The following is a 20,421-nucleotide window of genomic DNA, read 5'->3' on the forward strand; positions in this document are numbered from 1 at the left end:
GCTGGTTGGAAATGTACAGCTCTTACTATGTGTCAATAAAGATATTTTTCCTTTCCTTCACCTTACCATTTTGGCTCACTCTGGGAAAATGGCAGAGCATTCTTCAGGCAGCAGATGAAGAGTGAACGCATGGGACCCTGGGTTTCCAGGCAGCACTGCCAGACCCTTGCCCCACTTCCTCCCCCTCCACTAGCTCCTTTGGGAAGCCTGACCTTTGCTTTGCTTAGTGTTTGCTCTTCAGTGAAAAGTACAGTGTTCATGGTGAGAGGAGCTGTTCTTTCCGAAATACAGCGTGACTTGCAACCTCAGTCCTGGTTCCCAATGTGGCTGGCAGAACCGTCTGTCATTCAGCAGTTACTCATACCTGAAGAGCAGGCCCATGCTTCCGAGGGAAGAAATCTGGCCCTCTCTGCAGATACAGAGGTCTTCACAAGGGTCTGAGTCATTTTCCTAGATAGGTGTCGTAAAGTTTAAAATGATTTGTCCTCTACTGCTTACCATTTGTCAGTGGGTATCAATAGCACAGTAGTGGCTGTGTAAATCATAAATATGTGTCCACATAACTTTAACTTTCCTGTGATTATGACACTGAATATCAGGCATGTTCATGTGTTCATTCATCTCCTAACAACTTGAAGATGTACTGGTTCTCAAAGAGACCTCAACAAGCAGACCTTGGAACAGAGCTAAATATAGGGAGCGTGATGTTTACATTCTTCTTAAGGCATCCAATCCCTTTCATAGCATTTGACTAAATTAACTTATAAAAAAGAGACACACCCAGCCCCACATACGCCTGCTAGTGTCCACTCCAGTTACCTAGTCTGAAAGGGGTTGGGGGAGTAGAGCCGGTGCTAATAATTCCAAATAATAAATGATCTTTGCATGCTCTTCACATGTACCCCAAACCCTAAAATGCAATTTAAAAAAAAGAATTCTCTATAGTTTGACAATGTGTCTCAGAGGTATGACACATTTCAATGTAGTCTGACAATGTGACAGAGGTATGACACATTTTAATTTGATTTTGTTTTATTGTTCAAGGAATGCTTTGTTAAAAGGTGAAATCAAGCTACAAAACTATGACAAGAAAATTAATTCTACTTCCCTATCCCATCCCATTTTCTTTCAAGTACTCTCTGTTTCTTTTCTTTCTTTCTTTCTTTCTTTCTTTTTTTTTTTGAGACAGATCTCACTCTGTCACCCTGGCTGGAGGATGGAGGGCAGTGACACAATCTCAGCTCACTGCAACCGCCGCCTCCCAAGTTCAAGCAATTCTCCTGCCTCAGCCACCTGAATAGACGGGATTACAAGCAGGCACCACCACACCCAGCTAATTTTTGTATTTTTAGTAGAGATGGGGTTTCACCATGTTGGCCAGGCTGGTCTGGAACTCCTGGCTTCAAGTGATCCACCTGTGTTGGCCTCCCAAAGTGTTGGAATTACGGGCGTGAGCCACCACACCCAGTCAATTTTCTACAACATGTGGGGACTAACTGCACCTTTTCAGAACAATGCACCATGCCAACTTACAAAAAAAGGCGCATTCTTCTCTCCCTCACCTTCCTTAAATTTGTTGTTATTCACTGACTTACAACTTTCCTGAGAAAGTCAGAGGAAATTAAAGAGCTCGGTTCAATGCTATCTCTTTCAGGTCCTATAAGGACACAGGATACAGTTAAGATTTAAAGTAATCAGAGATGGTAAGTCAAGTTTAAGCCACAAAAAAAATCTGACTAGATGATAATGCCAAAAAGAAGTCAAGCAGCTAATTTGCCCATGCAAAAGCTGTAATATAAACAATCATCCATGAAACACCCGTAGTGTGTAGCTGAAAGCATTTGCATCCCTCTTAGGATGTTACACAAACCTCAAAAACGGAGAGAGAAAAACTCCATCTTTACCTCATTTATTTAACAGATGATTTTAAATGATCATTGTGACTTGCTATAGCTCAGGTAATAATACAATATCATGGTACTATTGGGGTAGGGGGAGAAGACAGACGTACTCTAATAGAAATTGCACAAAGGAAAAATAATTACCAACACCCATAGTAAAATATATATTGACATACATGCATACATATATGCATATATGTACACACACGCATAAAAGTATTATAGTATCTTTGTAATCCATTTTTCAATATTTAATCTAAATAGCTAAATAGTATAGTCGTACGGAATAAAACATCAGTTATAAAGTACCAAAATATCGATTGCTGTCTAAGGCTTGAGTCACAGTACGTTACAGTGAGTCTACCAAACACACAACAAAATTATGCTCTTTAAGTTCTATCACTGGATCTGTCTACAGCATCCTCTCTATGCAAAACCATATTACACTGTTCACCTCACACACCATAGACTCTAGAGAGGTTAAGTGCAAAATCACACGCTCTTGAAAAAGAGCGCTTCTCCAGCTGAAGAGACTCTCTGGGAGGACTCAGGAGAGGCTCGCCTCTGTGTCCCAGCACCTGGCTCAGGGCCAGCACATTGTAGATACTCAGTAAAGTTTTGTTAGATTGAACTAAAATTACACCATAAAGATGAATAACTTTTTAGCCCTTGGTTCTATGGGTGACAGCTCTCTGAAACCAGTGTATGAGAGAGGTCTCACCGTGTTTAGTATCCATACTCTCTCCAAATTCAGACGGTAGGTGGATATTGGGCTTTAGTGGTAATATATTTAAGATGATTGGTTTAGTATTTTTAAATGCCTTTATGAAGTAAAATTACTGAAGCTTTTAAGTAGCACAGAAAAGTGTTGATATATTCATGTAGTAGATACATGTACTGTGATCTGTTGCTAGGAAATCTTATAAATAAAAATTATTTAATGTTTGATCATTATCCCTGGTGTGATTAAAACAAGTATGATAAATAAATCAGGAACTGGAATCCTCAAAGTTCAAGCTAAATAAACTTTAAAAATCTTCTACGGTTATTTGCAAATGATGACATTTTATTATATTTGATTTTCGATATGGAAGCATCCTCTGACCAGGTGTGGCAGCTCATGATGCCTGTAATCCCAGTACTTTGAGAGACTGAGGTGGGAGGATTGGTCAAGCCTAGGAGGTCAAGGCTGCAGTGAACCATCATTGCACCACTGCACTCCAGCCTGGGTGACAGAGTAAGACCCTGTCTCAAAAAGACAAAAAAGTGTCCTCTAATTATAACCTCTGATAAATAGCATATGTGGGTTTGCAATATGCAATGTCGTTGTCAGTACAATTAAAAAAAAGAGAACTGTAAAAAATTGTTAGAAGTTCCAAGAGGATACAAATGTGGACCAAACATACAATATTTAGGAATTAGCTCTTTTGCATTAGGAAAATTGATAGCTGTCCCTGCTAAACTTCCCACTAAGATAATATCTTAAGAAGAATAATCCAAAGGTTTTAATGTTTTTAATAAGTTAATTTCATCATAAATAAAAGATCACTCAACTGTTTTGTTTCTTCAGCTTGATAATAAAATCAAAGATTTTCCTCACAGTATTCTTGATATGTTTTTGTATGTCGTCTTTTTTTTTTTTTTTTTTTTGAGACAGAGTTTCGCTCTTGTTACCCAGGCTGGAGTGCAATGGCGCGATCTCGGCTAACCGCAACCTCCGCCTCCTAGGTTCAGGCAATTCTCCTGCCTCAGCCTCCTGAGCAACTGGGATTACAGGCACGCACCACCATGCCCAGCTAATTTTTTGTATTTTTAGTAAAGACGGGGTTTCACCATGTTGACCAGGATGGTCTCAATCTCTTGACCTTGTGATCCACCCACCTTGGCCTCCCAAAGTGCTGGGATTACAGGCTTGAGCCACCGCGACCGATCTGTATGTCTTAAATATTGCACAATAAAAACATTTTAAGTAATAGAAGAGGAACTCTTCAAGCAGTGTACCATGATGTTTTTCTTAGTTAAATGATCAATTATCAAATGCTTGCTCCTCATGGAAGCCTCTTAAGGAAAAGTTAAAACTTTGAATATGTCTTATGGGAAGAGACTGACGTAGCACAAATCATTAAAAAACTTTCACCTAATGGTCTTCCTGGTCATTTTCATATGGACCAAATGTTCACTCTAGGGCCCAACAAGTATTTGTTTCCTGCATGTATTCAATCTTCTGGAATTTGATATTTCCCACAAGGTTTGGTAACAGTGTCCCAAAGTCAAGGTGACAAAAGAACTTTGCATTAATAAAGACAATTTCAAGCCATAGCCAAATTTGGAGGGAATAAACGATCCCTTTTCTTTATACTTGAAAGTCTTTTTAATATGCTTGTGCCTAAGTTGAATAAAATTTCCTACGTAGGGTGGGAAATACAACGCTCTGCAGTGTCATTTGCATACAAAAGACTGCCAAAATTTTTCAGCCAAAATATTCAGTTTAAAACCTTAAAAAGAAATCCATTCCCATCACTTTGTGTGCCGACTGAGTGTAAGAAGGTCAAGGCCAAATAAATACAGGGTTTCTGAGGTCAGTGGCAAGGATAGCCCGAGATCTGAATAACAGTGATATGAGAAGAAATGGAGAAACCAGTTGGGGAATCTCAAAAAGAGAAGGTTTAGGGTGGAGATGTGATGGGCATAACTTCTTCAGGCTTAGCACTGAACCTGGTCAGCGTAGCTAATCAGTATATGATTGTTGAATGAATGAATGAACCAATGAATGAACTAAAACTCACAATAGAGAAGTGGTAGTACAGAAGTGGGAGAAAAGAGTAACTGATGGCAGAAATCAAGGCCTACTTATTTTTGTACTCCTGGTGCTTGATACCATGCCCAGTAAATAGTTGGCGCTCAATTAATACATGACTGGATTAGGGTTACAGCATAATGACTGACCACGACACTTAACGCAGTCCAATAGCGGAACAGTAATACATGACTGGATTAGGGTTACAGCATAATGACTGACCACGACACTTAACGCAGTCCAATAGCGGCAGTAATACATGACTGGATTAGGGTTACAGCATAATGACTGACCACGACACTTAACGCGGTCCAATAGCGGAACAGTAATACATGACTGGATTAGGGTTACAGCATAATGACTGACCACGACACTTAACGCGGTCCAATAGCGGAACAGTAATACATGACTGGATTAGGGTTACAGCATAATGACTGACCACGACACTTAACGCGGTCCAATAGCGGAACAGTAATACATGACTGGATTAGGGTTACAGCATAATGACTGACCACGACACTTAACGCGGTCCAATAGCGGAACAGTAATACATGACTGGATTAGGGTTACAGCATAATGACTGACCACGACACTTAACGCAGTCCAATAGCGGCAGTAATACATGACTGGATTAGGGTTACAGCATAATGACTGACCACGACACTTAACGCGGTCCAATAGCGGAACAGTAATACATGACTGGATTAGGGTTACAGCATAATGACTGACCACGACACTTAACGCGGTCCAACAGCGGAACAGTAATACATGACTGGATTAGGGTTACAGCATAATGACTGACCACGACACTTAACGCAGTCCAATAGCGGAACAGTAATACATGACTGGATTAGGGTTACAGCATAATGACTGACCACGACACTTAACGCAGTCCAATAGCGACAGTAATACATGACTGGATTAGGGTTACAGCATAATGACTGACTGACCACGACACTTAACGCAGTCCAATAGCGACAGTAATACATGACTGGATTAGGGTTACAGCATAATGACTGACCACGACACTTAACGCGGTCCAATAGCGGAACAGTAATACATGACTGGATTAGGGTTACAGCATAATGACTGACCACGACACTTAACGCGGTCCAATAGCGGAACAGTAATACATGACTGGATTAGGGTTACAGCATAATGACTGACCACGACACTTAACGCAGTCCAATAGCGACAGTAATACATGACTGGATTAGGGTTACAGCATAATGACTGACCACGACACTTAACGCGGTCCAATAGCGGAACAGGCTGCCCCACAAATACTGAGCTCTCATTTCCATAGAGGAAATGAGAATCACTTCCACACACTCTACTTTGGGCCAGGATCTCATCCCAGCAATGGAGCTAGAGGCTGGACAAACACCAGTAGAGATTTTGGGAAAAAACTCTGTGTCCCTCTCAGCACTTCAAAGGTCCCCTCCAACACCCAAAGATCAAAATCCTACGTTATATTGCCAAGCAAGATACCTATTAAAGCCAGTTGAAACCCCATAAAAATTCTTTCAATCGTTTGTTAAAACCTCAAAGACATTATCAGGACTTCAGGATAAATATCCTAGAGGTAGCAGTGCCCCCAACAGCAGTGAAGAGCTCTCAGTCTGAGAGGCAAAAACTGTAGTGTAATTAAGAGCTTGCCCTCACCTTTAGCCAGCTGCTTCTTTGGGGTTCTAGTGTTTCCAGTCCTTACAGAGTACTCTCAAATCAGCAGTCTACACTGACTTAGTCTCCTCGTACATACTGATAGTAAAACAGATAGCACCCCAAAACATTTCCACGTGCACAAACTTCAAACGTGTGTTCGCATATCTCACAAGCAGTATTTTTCCAATGCCACTCACAGCCTATTAGTAGGTCATTAAATTCACTTAGTGACTCCCAACCAACATATATTTTCCGCAAATAGAATGAAGTGGAAAAGATGAACTAGAACAGAAAATATCAGAGTGCCTCACATCGTAGGAGTACATTGTTTCATGACAAGTTTGTTTTAGAAATATAAATGTTGTTATAGATATATGTGAACATGTAAAACAGATTTCTAATTGTAGGTTAAAGTCCAAAAAGTTTGAAAGCTTCTGGTAGAGATCAGGAAGACAATATCAATAGCTAAGAGCAAAGCCCGGGCACGGTGGCTCACGCCTGTAATCTCAGCACTTGGGAGGCCAAGCTGGGCGGAACACGAGGTCAAGAGATGGAGACCATCCTGGCCAACATGGTGAAGCCTTGTCTGTACTAAAAATACAAAAATTGGCTGGACGTGGTGGTGGGCGCCTGTAGTCCCAGCTACTCGGGAGGCTGAGGCAGGAGAATGGCTTGAACCTGGGAGGCAGAGGTTACAGTGAGCCAAGGTCACACCACTGCACTCTAGCCTGGCGACAGAGTGAGACTCTGTCTCAAAAAAAAAGAGCAAGGGCTTTGGAGTTAGACCTATCAAAGTCTGAATCCTAGTTCTGCTACTGATATGCTCAAAGATCCTGGCATGTCACTTATTCCTCTGAGCCTGTTTCCTCGCCTGTGGAATGGTAATGCTATACAACACAGCACCTGATACCCAGTAAACAATAATGAGTCTCCTATGAGTTTCCTATGAAAAAGCTGTAGGCACCTAGGATCTCAGGGTTGCTCTGGGCCTGATCATCCACTCAGATCTCTAAGGAGGATTCCCAGGATCCATTTAGAAATATTTTCCCTTACTTCCACAAGCATGGCCTTTGGCTCTTAAATACCTGTGCTGGAGTTTTGTAATTATAGAAACAACAGGAACCAAAACTCATTAATGTTGGACTAAAAACCAGAGGGAAGCTTCTTTCTCAAAACAGGGCTCAGGCCTAGGCAAATCCAGTTTTCTGAAATTGCTAGCCAGCAACAGCACTGGGCATCAGATGCTGCATTGTGTAAAGATGGCCATCCCAGAAACAAGGCCAACACAGAAGCATCCAGGAAGGCTGCTAGAGGTTGGGACAAAGAGATCCTTGCTGTCCCTATAGACGCCATGACTTCCAAGGAGCTCCCCTCTCACCCAGCCTGGCCTGCCTTCTCCACAGGGTAGCCAATCATCAGCATCATCTTGATGTTGTTGTCAAGGGAACTCAATGCGCCTGCCCACCCTGTCCATCTCCACATGAAAGGAGAGGTTAGGAAGGAGACGAAGCCTGAAAGCATTGGGAGGACACCCCAGCACAGGAAAACACAGACATGTGAAGCCAGGGAGAAGGCCAGTAGTGCAGACAAGAAATGGAAGAAAGCAGAGACAGGAAGAGAGACAAAGAAACACGGAAAGAAATAAACAAAAATGCAATCTAAAAAGAAGGTTTTATGAAGCAAACCAAAAAATAAGATCATAACAAAAGGGGGAGAGCAGCAAAGAAAAGTAATGGAAGAAGCTATGAGGACAAGAGACCATCCCTAGGTTATAAGCTGCTTGGTTCACTGTTCCTTTAAAGGGGGCAATGCCTGGGCGCTGCCCAATCTTCTGGGAAGAGGGTATGCAGCAGGGAGGCGGGGAGCTTTCTCCACTCCCATTGTCCTTCCCCTCCTCGGGTCTGGTCCCTCAGGGAAACCTGGGACACAGGCTCAGGGGCATTTGCAGAAAGAACCTCTGGGGGCTGCCAGATTGCAATACATCCATCCTGCCCTCCATTGCCAGGTGCCACCTCTAGTGTTCCCAGGTCTGCTCCTTTCTCCCCAGAGATGTGGCTTCAGCTGCCAAGCAATTCCTATCTGTCTTGTCATTCTCAATTGCCCTTTCCCTAAGCTCTGTGTGTTTACCCCGTACCTGACACATTTGGGCACCCCAGTCTTTTTCTAGAGGTCTTTGGGGCTAAACCACACTTTTTGCATTTCTGAGAACTCAGGGAACAAAGAGCAGAGGCCTCAAACTGTGGCCTGGTCTGGCATCCTGGGAATATCTTGGTTATTTGCAAAGGGAACTCCACCCTGTCTCTCGGTCTTCTCTTGCTGCCCCTTCCATGGAGGGAATGGGTGGCTATGAAAGGACTTGGCCTGGCACTCTCTCCTTCTATGGACTATACCTGTCTCCTCACTTCCAGATCACATGGAAGAGGCACAGTAAGTACTCAGAGAAGATGACACAGTAGAATCCCAAGTCATTAGTGAGGGGCTTGGGCCTGGACCAAGGCGAAAGCCTGATTCCAAGTCCCTCCCCCTTCTCACCACAATAGGACTTGGACCCACATCTACATCCTTTCAGCTAAAAGGAGCAGGAGCCAAACTCGACACTGTTTCCTAACATGTGCTCCTACAGCAAAAAGGCAGGGGTGGCTCTAGAGGGAGAAAAAGCAGAGGGCACTTCACAGTGCAGTGGTGAGACCCAGAGTCAGAAAGTCTCCAGAGGGGGAGGCTCCAGGCATCCTCAGGTCTGTGGAGAGAGCAAAGGGTCTTTTTTTTTTTTTTTTTTTTTTTTTTTTTTGAGACAGAGTTTCACTCTTGTTACCCAGGCTGGAGTGCAGTGGCGTGATCTCAGCTCACCGCAACATCCGCCTCCTGAGTTCAGGCAATTCTCCTGCCTCAGCCTCCTGAGTAGCTGAGATTACAGGCACACACCACCATGCCCAGCTAATTTTTTGTATTTTTAGTAGAGACGGGGTTTCACTATGTTGATCAGGATGGTCTCGATCTCTTGACCTCGTGATCCACCTGCCCCGGCCTCCCAAAGTGCTGGGATTACAGGCTTGAGCCACCGCGCCCGGCCTTTACAAAGGGTCTTAATGGGCAGGCATTCTGAGTGAAACCCCAGAGTGTCCAGCCCAGGAAGAGCGGGATGCAAGGGGGAGGGAAGCCCGCTAGTGGCCAGACCTAGCCAGAAAAATAGAAGGCCCAGAATGTAGGCCTCTGCTGGGCCTCTGGCCTGCCACCTGGGCCCAGAGCGACTTGTTGCTGTGCCACACCCACTGGCTGCCATGTTCACTCCCCAAAACCTGAGATTTCCCCTCAAAACACAAATGGGGTATGCGGGAATCAGTCCAGCCAGCCAGTCTGGCTCTGACGTTCATAGAGGGTGCAGACTAAGTCACTCACAGCTCCCTAGCTGCCCTGAAGGCTGAAATACAGAGCATCTTTGAGGGCATCTGCTCTGTCTGTGGGAAGGGGGACAAAATGCTCAAAATAAAATAAAAGCAAGGGCCAGGACACAAAGGGGTCTCACTCCCTGTTTCTCTGGACTCTCTGTGGGGTGCCTTTGTGCAGGATTTCTGCAGAAGATAGTCCATTTTGTTAAGCCTTTGAATATTCAAATTGAAAGTATCGCGCAATCATTGATTGTCAAATCATGGGTTTCTAGAGGTTTTAAATACTTGGCATGAGGGGGGAAAAACTCAAACCTATACCCGAAGGTATAAAACATTAATTCTGTTTGTCTCCTGATCCAGGGACCTGGGTGCAGCCGGATGCTTTGTGAAACATTAAAAATGTTGCATCTCTGCTTCTCTCCCTGCCCAGGAGCCCTCCCAGGCGCTGAGTGCCTGCAGCTGCAGCGTCAAGCCACCGACCCAGCTCCTGCTGACCACAATGTCGGGTAACTCGGCTGCTTCTCTTGGGGTCGGGTCAGGCAAGCCAGGGGCATTTCAATCCGGGTGCGTTTCCACAGCTTTTCCTGCATAGAACAGAGAGGCACAAAGTCAAGGCATGCGAGTAAGGGCCGGGGATCCGGAGAGGGCGCGGGCCACGCTGTGGCCGCTCCCACTCAGCGTCTGTCCCGGAGGGCAGAGGCCCAGAGGCGGAGTTGGCCGCTCCGGACGCCCGCGTACCCCAGGACCCCGGCCGCCCTTCCACTTTTCCGCTGTTGTGTCCTTGGACTTCGCGGCGCGGACCCTGCGCGCCCAGAAGCCGCGACGGGGGGAGCTAGAGGCTCAAGGTGAGCCTGGGACTGGGGCAGAGCGCGCCGGCCGCACTGAGCGGAGCTGTGGCGGTCCCTGCCCGGACCCCAAGGGACGCCCGCTGCCCGCAGAGCCCGGAGCGGATCGAGGAACTGGGTGGTGGGGCAGCGGTAGGCTGGAGAGCGGAGAGGGCGCGGCGCGTGGGCCCTGCGGGCTGGGCACAGGATTCCCTGCGACTGGGCTAGGAAGAGCGTAATCCCCTTTCCTGGGGAGACCCCAGCTCCTGGAACCCGGCTTGAGGGGGATCCCTGCTCTCCAGCTGCGGGCCCCGCAGTGACCAGGCGAGGCGCTGGCATCCTGGCACTATCGCCAGGCGCCCAGGCTGAACCCGCGGCCACCTCCGGCCGCCGCGCCCAGCTCCTCCCCGCGCGATTCCTGGGCGCACCCTGCAGGGTCGAGGGCCGAAGCAGCCCCGGACTCCTGCGGCCACCTTCACCTTGAAAGCTCGCCCTGCTTGGCTTGGCCTAACAGCAGGTCCCCAACCTACTCACTGCGGCTCTTCGGGGCCCGGGGCGGAGGCTGTCGCTGCTCCCTGCTCCCAGAGTCCCTCCCAGTGAACCCCTCGGGCGCGCGCCCGCCAGCTCCAGCGAGCCGGGGCTGTCCGGCTGGGCTCCGCCAACCCCAGGGAGTCCCCTACAGAAGGGCGGCCTCCCCGCGGAGTGCGCGGTCCTGGGAACCCGGGATGGCTTTTCCCGGCTCGCGCTGCTCGGACTCGCCCTAGAGCCTCAGTGCGCCTCGGAGAAACGCCTGCCCCAGAAAGGGAGGGGGTGGGGAGAGAAGGAAAGAAGGGGAGAGCAGGAGCGGGGGCGAAGGAGGGAGGAGGGCAAGATGGAGCGCGGAAAAGGCGGAGAAAAGGGACGAGGGAGAGCGGGCAGAAGGAAAAGACAGAAGGGAGAGAGGGAGGGAGTTCCTCGGAGGCCTGGCCCCTTTACGAGGGTCAGTCTGGCAGGTCCCTCACCAGCCCAAGACTGGGCTGGCCAAACCTCACCACTTGCCCTAGGGCTGGCCTCCAGACCAGGGGCACGCAGAGGTCAGAGCCTGTCCAGAAGCCACACCTGGCCAGGTGGAGAAGGAAGGGACTCGGGACTTCCATGCCAGTGGGAACATCACAGTGGGGTGGGCCAGGTCAGCCGCCATAATCAGAGAAAGCCCCCTGCCCCAGGCCTGGCCCCTCCCCAGGTCCATAATACCCTCTCAGAGGGCTGGGCCCAGAAGCCTAGGTTCCCCCGACTTAGCCAAGGTGGTGGGTTATGGGGCACTGATCTCCACATTCCAGAGCAGCAAAACCTTATACTATTGGCCTAGGACTGAGGCCCAGTCAAGGGTGGATGGTCCCACAAATTTCCATGGGTTCTGCTCCCACTGGGACCCTGAAACCTGCTCAGCCTCTCTTCATTCTTTCAAGTTTGAGGTGTTTGGGTTTTTACCATCTTTTGGTATTTGTGTGTGTGTGTTCTCTGAACTTAGAAACGTGGCTTTGGGTGCCATTGCCTATAAAAAGGGTCCCCACTCTGTACCCTGACACCCAGACCTTGGACTCGACCACTGACTCAGTTGCCTTTCTCCAGAAAAACCAAAGGTGTATCAAGGTGTCCGAGTGAAGATCACAGTGAAGGAGCTGCTGCAGCAAAGACGGGCACACCAGGCGGCCTCAGGGGCAACCGTGAGTATAAACCCTTCCCTCCCTCGCCAGCTCATGCTGGGCCTCTTTCAACCCTGTGTCTGCAAGGTGCGGAGGCCACCCAAGGCCCCACACCCTCTCTATCCCCAGACCTGGCCTTCCTCCACTGTTCCTATGACTTCTGTATCCAGCTGCATCTCAATTGGGAAGCCACAGAGGACAGCTGGGGCATGTTGTGTGGCTGAGGATTTGGGGGAGCCCATCCATCCCCCATAGATAAAAGTAAAGTATAAAAGGTGCGTTGGTCCTCGGCAGGGGGAGGAGCAGCCAGCAGGTAACTAGACATCGTTTTGTTAGGAAGACAGTGTATGTATGTATAGCCATTGCAGACCCATAGAAAATCTCTCCCAGAAATTCACCTCATTTTAGGGGCCCCTTCCAGGATAGCATCTGTGTACATCCTCCCTTCCCTCTTCTGTCTTCTAGAACTCACCCTCTGAGATCACTTGTCTGTAAATCATCAGTCACCTAAAGTCTCCAGCAGAAGAGGGCCCTGTCTCTGCAGAAGAGACAGCCTGGAGTACAGAACCACTTCCTTAAAATGTAACAAACCCTTAAGCAGTTCCAGGTTATTACAAAATTGAACTGAGCGGTCATAAGGGTATACCCTGACCCTTTATACACCTTCCTGCCCCTGCTCCCGACACAGTAGAACGTTAGTAAGTACTACTAAAAGCACTCAGGGCAGCAGCAGAACCAAACAAACTAGGTGGGATTATTGCCCAAGAGAGGGCAGCTCATCCCTAAAAACCCTCGATTGTACAATTGGCTTGAGTGTGGACATAGGGTCTGACAGCTGGGGCTCGTATTGCCTATGTTAGGATTGGTCCTTCTCCAGCCCATCGGCATCTGCCCCACAGCAGTTTTTGTGCCTGATGCTGTCCATGTGCAATGCACGACATCATGAAATAGGCCTGTGGCAGTTGGACTTCATGAAATGGGAGGGGGCAAATGATGTGGCGGAGGTAAACACAGGTTCCAGAACCAGATGGACTGGGTTGAGGTCTCAGCTCCTCCGTGGTGTGTATCCTCAAGCAAATTACTCAATCTGTCTTGCCTCCATTTACTCATCTTCATATTGGGGATGGTTGGATTTTATGAGGGTTAATCGAGTTATCGCATACAAAGCCCTTGGAAGAATGCTTTCCACATAGTAAAAATAAATGTTCAATACATGTCACTTGTCATTATTTGAGAAATAATAATATTATTTGTAGAAAGCAAGTAAAATAAAATTCTAACCAAGGGTTGAAAGCCAGCTATTTATTTAGTAATGTTCATTCACACCCTTTGCTCAGAGTTTAGAGTTCAGATGTGAACCAGCTGCAATTTGGCATATACAGCACATGCAGCTAGAAAAGTGAGGACCTCCATGTGCAGAATTTCAGGTAACACATTAACAGTCCCTTACGTTTCTAGAGGGCTTCAGAGTGGTTCTATTTCAGTTCGCCACTATTTCGTTTAGTTTTTATAACAACCAGCAGAGGTATGTAGATCAGAGATCTGTACCTCAATTACAGGTAAAATTCAAAACCTTGAAGTAGCTCATGGCTAAGCTAAAAGTAAGACTAAGGCTTTATTCTTAGTATGGTATGAAAACCTTCCGTTGGCTCTCTACGCTCTAAATTCATCGTTCTGCGAATCTGACCATCTAAGCAGGCATCTGATACCCTCAACCCCTTCAGTTCAGAGATGGTTATACGATTAATAAGACCAGGTACAAGGGAACTGGAAAATGCTTCTGGAGAAAAACATCAAGACGTTCATAATAAAATGTAACCTTTCCTGAAGGAGCTTTGGTACTTCGTAGACTTCTGCTCAGCTGCACCTGGAGAAGTCGCATGTGAGTGTGGCACTTCTGTGACTGCTGGGCCCTTACAGATGGGTCTGGCCACTGTTCCCTTCTTGGCTCACTACAGGAGCTAAAACCAGGGTAGAACATTTCACTTGTGTATCTGACCTGTTTCCATTCCCCAGAGTAGTTTGACTTAAATTTTTCTGAATTCCCTCCTGAGAAATAAAGCAGGACTTCTGAGCCCATGTCTTATAGGAACCAGCAGAGTAAAGCCTGCTTTGCTTTGCTTCCCAGAAGACTGTATCAGCCGATGCTCTCGCAAGCACAGAGGAGTAACATGCATATAATTTAATTACAAGAGCCAGATGTAAAGTCCCTCCCTGGAAGCCATTGTAAGGATCTGGGATTCTAAGGAAGCTGTGAGAGCGTACTTAGTAAGCAAGGGTAGCAGGTGCGAAGGGATGACGTATGCCCCCTTCTTAGTGCAGACCTTTCTGGTATAACAGAGATGATTTCCAATTTGTTCAATTGTTTGAGGATGCCTCTGGGTAACTTTAAGCCAAGGAGAGAGTTAATTGTATCAAATACTACAGAGCAGCAAGAAATCGATCTTAATTTGTTATAAAGTCAGAGTAGTATCCACAGTTGAAATTTTAAGAAGGCAATCATAAATGGAAGTTATAGGTTGAGACACATATTCAGTGAAGAATTCAAATATTCTTCAGGCAGTGCCAGAGAAACTGTGTGTATGTCAGATTGAAACACTTGATTTTAAAAAACTTATTTCAGCCAGATCAATTTGCAAACACACACACACACACACACACACATTTGCCTTTAGGGTAAAAGGAAACTTGAGTTAGTCATTATCAAAAGATATCATTTACCTTCCTTTTTTTTAAATCATTAATTTTTAAAACAGCCTTGATGTGTCTTTTTATAAATTGTAGATTGTGAATTTTCGTGCTGTTTGAAATCTAAGAGAGAGGTGCCTTTCTTTGTGTTATTGGAGCAAAGTAGAAAGTGAACCCACAACTAGAAAGATAATATCAAGCACGATAATGTAAACACACCTCAGGGAGATAACAAGGGGAGGAGGCAGACAAACAGGCCCAGCCGGGGAGGAACGGGGTTAGGGAAACTCTACAATGAGGCAGATTTTCTAATACCCACTCTTTCCAAGTCCTTCGGCTCAAGCTGCAGCCAAATATTTGCATAAAGAACTGCTAAAGGATTCCAGCTTCCTGGTTCATGACATTACAGCATGGATCATTTTCAAAACTGATACTGCCTCCCTTTTAAGCAGTGGCTGCCTGCACAGCTCTCCCTGTGGCTCAGAGTACGGGCGTGAGTATCCCTGTAACCCAAAAGAGGTGTGGTGAGCTTGGCTTCCCAGCACAGAGTCACAGAGCAACGCAGGTCCCTTTAAACTTTAAAGCCACCACCTGAAATTAAAAAAAAAAAAAAATCCTAAATTACTCAGTATAATTGTCAACTCAACTGAAAAATGCAGGCTGCTTTACTTTAAATAGTTTTTAAAAAGCAGTTTCATAAACTTTTAAGTATTTAAACACAGTAGTTTAAATAAAAGCAACTTTTATAGAAAATAGTACAAAACATGCAACGTACTGGAATAATTCCCAGCCATTAACTAGAATGTAAGTAGGTTCTGAGTCACCAGCTACAGCCTTAAGAAAATATTCTCTATTTTAATATTTCATGTATACTAAGAACATGTGAATATTTGTAGCTACTCAGGATTAACAAAGTTAGGAAATGTGTTCTTTGGAGAAATGAATCCCTCAGGTTAAGTAGCCAGACGGTCTATGAAAATTTTGAGGAAAATAATTGAATAAGCCATAGAGAGTTGGGATTAAATGAATGTTCGTTTTTATTAATTTTAAGTTGAATAGTTTAATAGGATTCTTTTAGCTGCATTTTCTCAAACTGTTACATTTTTGCCTCATAAAATTATCTGCATTCATTTATTAGTCAAAATTAATCGCCTTTAAAATTTAAGTGGAAGAATCTGATATTTGGAGAAAAAATTCCCCAAGCAACATAAACATTGAATCTAAATAAAACATAACATTGGTTGTATTTAAGAAGGCAACTTCTCTGAGAAGGAGGAATCTGGCTTACCTTATAGCAGAAAGAAGCATAGTCATTAAAATGTCTTAGCTTTCCCTTTAGAGCTTTTCTTTCAGCCTGCTTCACGGTGATTCTCTTGCTTTCACAGCGGTCCGGAGGCAGCAGCGTCCACCTTTCAGACCCAGCTGCACCATCTTCTGCAGGTCAGTACAGCCAGCATTACAGTTCCCTCAAACACTCTTTCCAAAGGCCATCTGGAAAGTCTTTCAGTGCTTGATTGGGGGTTAAAATAGGCACCCCCATTTAATTGGAATCCGACCAATCAGAAGGTGAAACAGGCAGTGTCACTCCACATGCAAGCCCAGCAAGGAAACAAGCGCAAATGTCCTCATTTCTGAACTCTCTACCCTCTGCTATTTGTCCCAAAAGTTTGTTCCTCACATTTATTCCAGTTCTTCATTGCCAGGTGACTAAACTGAACTACAAATTCAGAATTGTTCTCAGGAACTTATCTTATTTTTAGTGTACTGTTAGGTGGAACACAGAACATTCCGAGGCACTAAAATAATGCCTTTGCTCTGTTCCTTTAGTTTCCAGCGGACAGGGGCTTCCCTCCCTTCTCTCTTCCCAGAAAGCAGTTCGAACAAGTGTAGGTTTTCTCAGCCCAATAAGAGTAACTCAATTACATAAACACTCCTACCTCTGCTACTCAACAGCTAAGAGTTTAAGGAGGTCGTATATAAGGAAATCTCTGCCTATGGCTGCTCCTCACTAAATGCGTCACTGTAGCTTCACTTTAAAGGAACTTGATACGTCAAGAAGAGCCCAGTGTCCTTTAGTCCCTTCGATGTGCACATGCTAACCCTCTCTTCTCCCAGCATTTACAGATAATTATCACAAATTGGGCCTATTAATAATAAAATGGAAAAGGAGTAATGTTTTCTGATTATTCTTGTTTGACATTTAACAAGACAATTTACTTTGACACATTATTTCAACATGTTCACTGAGAAAACATTTTGGCTTTTTGTAATTTCGAGCCAATCATGCTAATTGGTACTCTGTGTTCCTGGCTTCCATGATTATCATTTGCATTCCCATTTAAATCACTTCTCAACATTCTTTCCTCCTAACTTAAATTACTGAGTAAGAGTGAGCAGCTCAGAAAAGCAGTCACCCTAAGTCAAGAAAATTATTTCACATAGCATCAGAAGTCTTCTCAAAGCCTCAACAACAGTCAGTGACTTCTGAGAGGTTTACCTGAACTGCCGGTAGGGGCTGGATGCTGATGGTTTCAAACCCAAGAAAGGGGAAGCTTGAGCCATTATTTGACTGTGACACTTGGACACAGATTGGGTCACCATCCTTTTATTTTTGCCCTAACCACTTTTACAGCCAATTTCCACATTTTTAACCACGTTCATTTCCCTGGAGCTTGAATTAGCTAAGACAAATAAAGAGTCCAAACTGCATTCCTGTTTCCTTTTCTGGCCTTGGTAAGCCCTTTTCCCCCTAGACAGAGTAAATATTCAGAGTATAGATCTCCATTCAAATCTATGTTTTGCAATTTTTATGAAAAAATCTGTCTTTTTCCTTTCTCCTCTAGGACTGTATTTTGAGCCTGAACCAATTTCTTCCACGCCCAGTTATTTTCAACCTCGAGAACTTTCCAGTTGTGTTTCATGTGAAGAAAACTCAAGCTGCCTCGACCAGATCTTCGATTCCTACTTTCAGACAGAGATGCACCCGGCAGAGCCTTTGCTCAATTCCATTCAAAGTACTCCACACCATTTCCCAGACAGCTTCCAGGCCGCCCCTTTCTGCTTCAACCAGAGCCTGGTAATTTATCTCAGTTTTTTATATACCTGATTTTTGCTAACTATTTTACTTCGTGAGTTGGCACCATCTTGTGGGAAATCATACAAAAGCTATCAGCAAGGAAATCATCCAAGGAAACAGGTAGAGAAGAATTTAAAAGTCAGTGTATAAAGTAGCCACACACTGCAGGGCATAAACCTTTGGATACACACAGAATTTAGATTTCCCAAGTAGATCACCAGGTAAGTTGGTGTGTAGCAATACAAAGAGGTTCCTGGCGATATTCCTTTAGTGTTTTTTAAACTGTGAAGTCAAGATACCTACTAATTGGAAGTCAGTGGTTTAAGCAATTGCTCTTGGATTTTTGGATGGATTTTTGAGTTCTTGAAAATGGAATTAAGGCAGTGTATATATGGTACCAAACTTCATTGCATCGGGGGGCTTTTGCTTTGTTTTGTCATTGAACTGGCTGGTTCAATGATGGATTTAGTCTGCTGTAAGCACAAGAACTCATTTGGGTCTGAGATGGTTAGTAAAAATGAAGACCTAATCTTTGAAAAAAATTAGATCGACTGTTCTTGATAGATCTCAAATGTTTGAAAACGTGTTATCCTTCAAAATGAAGGAAAGTTTCTATTATTGGAAACTAGTTATTTTAGTTGTCTTTTAGAGACTCACAGGTTTTTTTGTAAACCTTGAATTGTAACATTTTCTTTTTTAAGGAATGTAAATACTTTTCACTTTTTGCTGAAAGTCTGTGTGGGCATCAGACTAAATTTTAGAGGGGATAGGAAATTAACTCTGCAGAATATGGACATTGTCATGGGGAAAATGTGGGGACCCGGTGACCCAGGTCCTTCCCAGCCTCCAACTTAGGTTTTCGCAGTAACAACTGCTGACTTGCTTAAGAGAAAACAGACAATAGCTCTCACTCAGGGGAACAAGACTTTAGTGACGGGACACGTAGTGACTCATCTTGGCATATCCCGGGGATAATCCAAGATCCTTGAGGATCCAGGTTCTGCCTTTGCATGTTGACCTGGTTCTCCATGGTGAGGGTGTGGAGAAACACCCAGAGTGCCACCTGCAGCTTAGATTGTGGTATACAGCAGGGTTTGAGGTGCAGGTGACTTGAAGCACAATGGGATTTTGTGGTTTCAGAACAGAGCACCCTCTAAAGTAGGGTTATAACAAAGGAAACCAATGAAGCAAGGCAATGTATTGTTGGGAAAGAAATAGGTAACTATAGAACGTGCTGTCATGAAATCGTGTCGTCAGCAAATAAAATCGCTTCTGCAGACTTGGGCTGGGTGTTGTTTGGTTGGGTTTGGTGTTTTACCCCTAATTTTCTCACTCTGCATTGGTAAGTCCACACTGTTCAGTTCCTTTGATCCCGTCTAAGTTATCAAGCTTTGTTTCTTGGTTGTCGTTTCTCTAGATCCCAGGATCGCCTTCAAATTCCTCCACTCTCTCTGGGTCCTTAGACTACAGTTACTCAGCAGTTCAGCTGCCTTCATATGCTCCAGAGAATTACAATTCCCCTCCTTCTCTGGACACCAGAAACTGTGGCCACCCCCCCGAAGACCATTCCTACCATCACTTGCCTTCGCACACCCAGTACAGCTGCTTCTCCTCGGCCACCGCCTCCATCTGCTACTGCGCATCGTGTGAGGCAGAGGACTTGGATGCGCTCCAGGTGGCAGAGTACCTCTACCCGAGCACAGACTGTGTGGACTTTGCCCCCTCAGCAGCCGCCGCCACTGATTTCTATAAGAGGGAAACAAACTGTGACATCTGCTATAGTTAATAGATATTACAGTAATTCAGAACATGGCATGGGTATATCTATTTTTCTACCACGTCTAGATGATACTGCAAAATATGCAACTTGGTAACACAATATCCCAAGCACAGTTTACATGTCACTACTTCCAGTTTTCTGATGCGAACCTAACCATATAAAGTCCTCAAACCGGGTCATAGTGCCACTCCTACTTTGTTTGCTCATAGTTTAAATTTTTGTAGACAACTTTCAATTGTTTTACCTTTTTGTGTAATGAACAAATGCTCTCTCCTTTTTTACTAATAAATAATTTTGTATTACTAAATGTTGGATTTCTTTTTTATTTCCAGCAGTCATTTTTAATTGATTTGAACATTAGCCATTAATTCTGGAAATTGCTAATCACTCTGAGGTGGTTTAATCTTATGGATTCGTGAATTTAAAATTGTTTTCATTTGGGTAAGGTGTGGTGACTCACGCCTGTAATCCCAAAACTTTGGTAGACTCAAGTGGGAGGATCACCTGAGGTCAGGAGTTCGAGACCAGCCTAACCAACATGGCGAAACCCTGTCTCTACTAAAAATACAAATAAATTAGCCGGTCGCAGTGCCACAATCCTGTAATCCTAGCTACTTAG

General features: G+C 44.9%; 1 protein-coding gene and 2 long non-coding RNA genes across 5 annotated transcripts; 1 reads left to right on the forward strand and 2 right to left on the reverse strand.

Annotated features, from left to right (window-relative positions):
- Nucleotides 1–1,893: 1,893 nt before the first annotated feature.
- Nucleotides 1,894–11,376, reverse strand: LOC108593715 (uncharacterized). Its single transcript, XR_004730971.2, has 2 exons — nucleotides 11,108–11,376; nucleotides 1,894–10,333 (listed from the first exon to the last, which is right to left on the reverse strand). It is a non-coding gene; the product is annotated as an uncharacterized LOC108593715 (long non-coding RNA).
- Nucleotides 10,178–20,109, forward strand: POU2AF3 (POU class 2 homeobox associating factor 3). 3 transcript variants are annotated; one of them, XM_017977528.4, is made up of 5 exons: nucleotides 10,178–10,594; nucleotides 12,185–12,279; nucleotides 16,332–16,386; nucleotides 17,790–18,022; nucleotides 19,440–20,109. In XM_017977528.4, the coding sequence occupies exons 1-5, from the start codon at nucleotides 10,366–10,368 to the stop codon at nucleotides 19,806–19,808; spliced, it is 981 nt and encodes a 326-aa protein (XP_017833017.2). In that variant the 5' UTR covers nucleotides 10,178–10,365; the 3' UTR covers nucleotides 19,809–20,109. The 3 variants fall into 3 exon arrangements, with proteins under 3 accessions (XP_017833017.2, XP_017833018.2, XP_035120375.2); XM_017977529.4 differs by having other exon boundaries at nucleotides 10,178–10,255; XM_035264484.3 differs by having other exon boundaries at nucleotides 10,453–11,741.
- Nucleotides 14,956–16,439, reverse strand: LOC103796009 (uncharacterized). The gene is made up of 2 exons (XR_001914243.4): nucleotides 16,235–16,439; nucleotides 14,956–15,537 (listed from the first exon to the last, which is right to left on the reverse strand). It is a non-coding gene; the product is annotated as an uncharacterized LOC103796009 (long non-coding RNA).
- Nucleotides 20,110–20,421: the final 312 nt, after the last annotated feature.

The sequence above is a fragment of the Callithrix jacchus genome, chromosome 10, assembly GCF_049354715.1.
Source record: "Callithrix jacchus isolate 240 chromosome 10, calJac240_pri, whole genome shotgun sequence".
Taxonomy (NCBI): domain Eukaryota; kingdom Metazoa; phylum Chordata; class Mammalia; order Primates; family Cebidae; genus Callithrix; species Callithrix jacchus.

What these genes read in the sequence shown, in the direction of transcription:
- POU2AF3 (XM_017977528.4), top strand. Translation starts at nt 10,366, where the DNA reads ATGCGAGTAAGGGCCGGGGATCCGGAGAGGGCGCGGGCCACGCTGTGG. An exon ending in AGGCGGCCTCAGGGGCAACC is followed by an intron (nt 12,280 to 16,331) that starts GTGAGTATAAAC and finishes TTGCTTTCACAG; the next exon opens with CGGTCCGGAGGCAGCAGCGT. An exon ending in AGCTGCACCATCTTCTGCAG is followed by an intron (nt 16,387 to 17,789) that starts GTCAGTACAGCC and finishes TTTCTCCTCTAG; the next exon opens with GACTGTATTTTGAGCCTGAA.